At 38.8% G+C, this 2139-nt stretch overlaps 1 protein-coding gene across 1 annotated transcript; it reads right to left on the bottom strand.

Annotated features, from left to right (window-relative positions):
* Nucleotides 1-1793: 1793 nt before the first annotated feature.
* LOC127751512 (ubiquitin-conjugating enzyme E2 K-like) lies at nt 1794-2133 on the bottom strand (the record flags this gene model as incomplete). The annotated part of the gene is given in 1 exon segment (XM_052275165.1): nt 1794-2133. A coding segment is annotated over 1 exon segment (145 nt), but the record flags the coding sequence as incomplete, so codon positions are not given.
* Nucleotides 2134-2139: the final 6 nt, after the last annotated feature.

The following is a 2139-nucleotide window of genomic DNA, read 5'->3' as shown; positions in this document are numbered from 1 at the left end:
CGTCGAGCATGGAGTAGAGCCGCCAGTAAAAAGAAGGTATGAAAAATATAACAACCACAACCACCACCATGAGCAGGGTGTAGTGCCGCTCGCGCAACCCGTAAAGTCGCGTGATGAAAAATTAAACACTACACATCATTCTCCCACCTTTATTTCTGCAACAAGATCATCCTTTGATGAGTTTTGATGTCTACCCTCTAATAAATGGGAAGGAACAGCAACAGACACAGAAATGAAACATCATGTACAACCGTGCTGTCACATACTATTTCTTCCTCCTCCACAAAAACCAGCAAGACTTATTTTAAGCAATAGTCAAAAATGTACTGGCATGTGTTTCACAAAATAGAAAGTTCGAGGGTCACTGACACTGTTGGAGATTGACAAAGGTTAACCCAAATTGCCACGTATCCTGTACCTGGATTGGAGCAGTTCTTTGATTGGGACACTGACACCAGTGATGCAACTGTCGTGCCCACGGAAATGACAGGGAATGAAACGTCACAGACAACTTCAGACTTACTGCTGACTTTATTCGTTCCAATCAGGTTTATATATGATTTGTTCAATTCAGGTTCAAATACAAGTTGATGGTTGTACTGCCATCAGATTAGCTACTTAAAATAGAAACTATAAATATACGCAAGGGAGGAAAAATTATATTACGGCATTGAAATGCCTGTTAAAGCAGTTGTCACTTTCACCATTTAATACATTACAGAGAGATTAATCCCAAAGGTGATTCTCGAAGTTTAATCAGAGTGAGCCAAGTAATAACAAATCAATGTTGAAATTACTGTAAAAAGTCCTCTGTTGCAATTGGTCTCATCAAAAATTCTGCTACATGTATCCAAGTTGTACGTTTAAATATGAGTTTTGCCACATCACACACTACTCAGCAGCTAGCCCTTAACTGCATTCTAGTTTTAAATGTATGATAATGGGTAATAGAAAGACAAATAGAAAATGTAAAACTTAAATGGTTCTGACAACATTTGCAATATCAATTAAGACTGCAAGTTCTGCTAACCTCATGGTAACCTCTGACCTCATTCAGCATATTCCCGAAGACAAAGATGGGACTTTCCAGTCCAGCGCACGACCCTAAACGTTACTATACTAAACAAGAAGACAAGGGAGAGAAGTCGGAGTCGGAGTGGACTTGTTCTTGTTACGGGCAGAAAGTCGAACTTCTCTCCGGCTGTTAGGTTATGTTATGATGCTTGTGGTGTTTCTCAAAAGCGCCTTGCCTTTTCTTCCTCTTCCTTTCTTGATTAGTGAGCTATTTGATTACCCTCCGCGGCCGCAAATAATCGCAGGTAGGCCGAAGAACAATGTTATGAGAAATTACTACATCATTTTGGTATTTTAGTTTGTCTGCTAGTAGCTCTTCAAGCTCTTCAAGTGAACATGGCAACCTTTTGTCCAAAGCCTCTCAGTAAACAAGACATTTTCCCTGGTCGATTCTCGTATAAACCCATTCTTTAAATGTGTAAGTGCCAGGTCACGACACTGGTATATTTATGGAATATTTATGGATCCAATAAGTGATTAAACAAGTGTTTAAAAAGTATCATTCCTCCTTCAGATGTCATGAAAACGGCATAATTTTCTTACCTTTACCAGAGGATTCAAGAATCATGCCCAGAGGTTTAAGAATCGTCACATTAAAAAAGAATTGCCCTTTGACTGCTGTCTTAAAACTGTTTACCGTGACATCTTCTTGTATCTCCTATTGGTGGTAAAAATTTCCTCAAGGAGGGTTAGGTTGCCTTATGCTCTGTTTCTTTAAGTATCTGGACATATATGTTTATTTCCTTAATAAAGCACTACAAGTGAGCCTTGCCATAAAGAGGCAAGGGTGATAGTGTCACAATATAAAAAAGAAACTGCCATTCAAGCATTCACACATTAAAACACAAAGTATGGGGAAAATATAATTGTGAAACAAACATTATTAAACAAAAAAACAAGAAATGGAATGCAAATTAGGTGTTCATGTTGATTGTCTCCAGGGCCATGTCAATATCCCAGTCGGCAGCAGAAAGGTGTTCCATCACATTGTTTAAGTTGTAGCCCATATCAGTCATGGATTTAACGTGGCGCTTAAGACTCTCCTTGAACTTGCGTCCTAAAATA

Source organism: Frankliniella occidentalis, unplaced genomic scaffold, assembly GCF_000697945.3.
Source record: "Frankliniella occidentalis isolate FOCC.00 unplaced genomic scaffold, Focc_3.1 Scaffold528, whole genome shotgun sequence".
Taxonomy (NCBI): Eukaryota; Metazoa; Arthropoda; class Insecta; order Thysanoptera; family Thripidae; genus Frankliniella; species Frankliniella occidentalis.
This window is presented reverse-complemented; position numbering and strand designations above follow the sequence as displayed.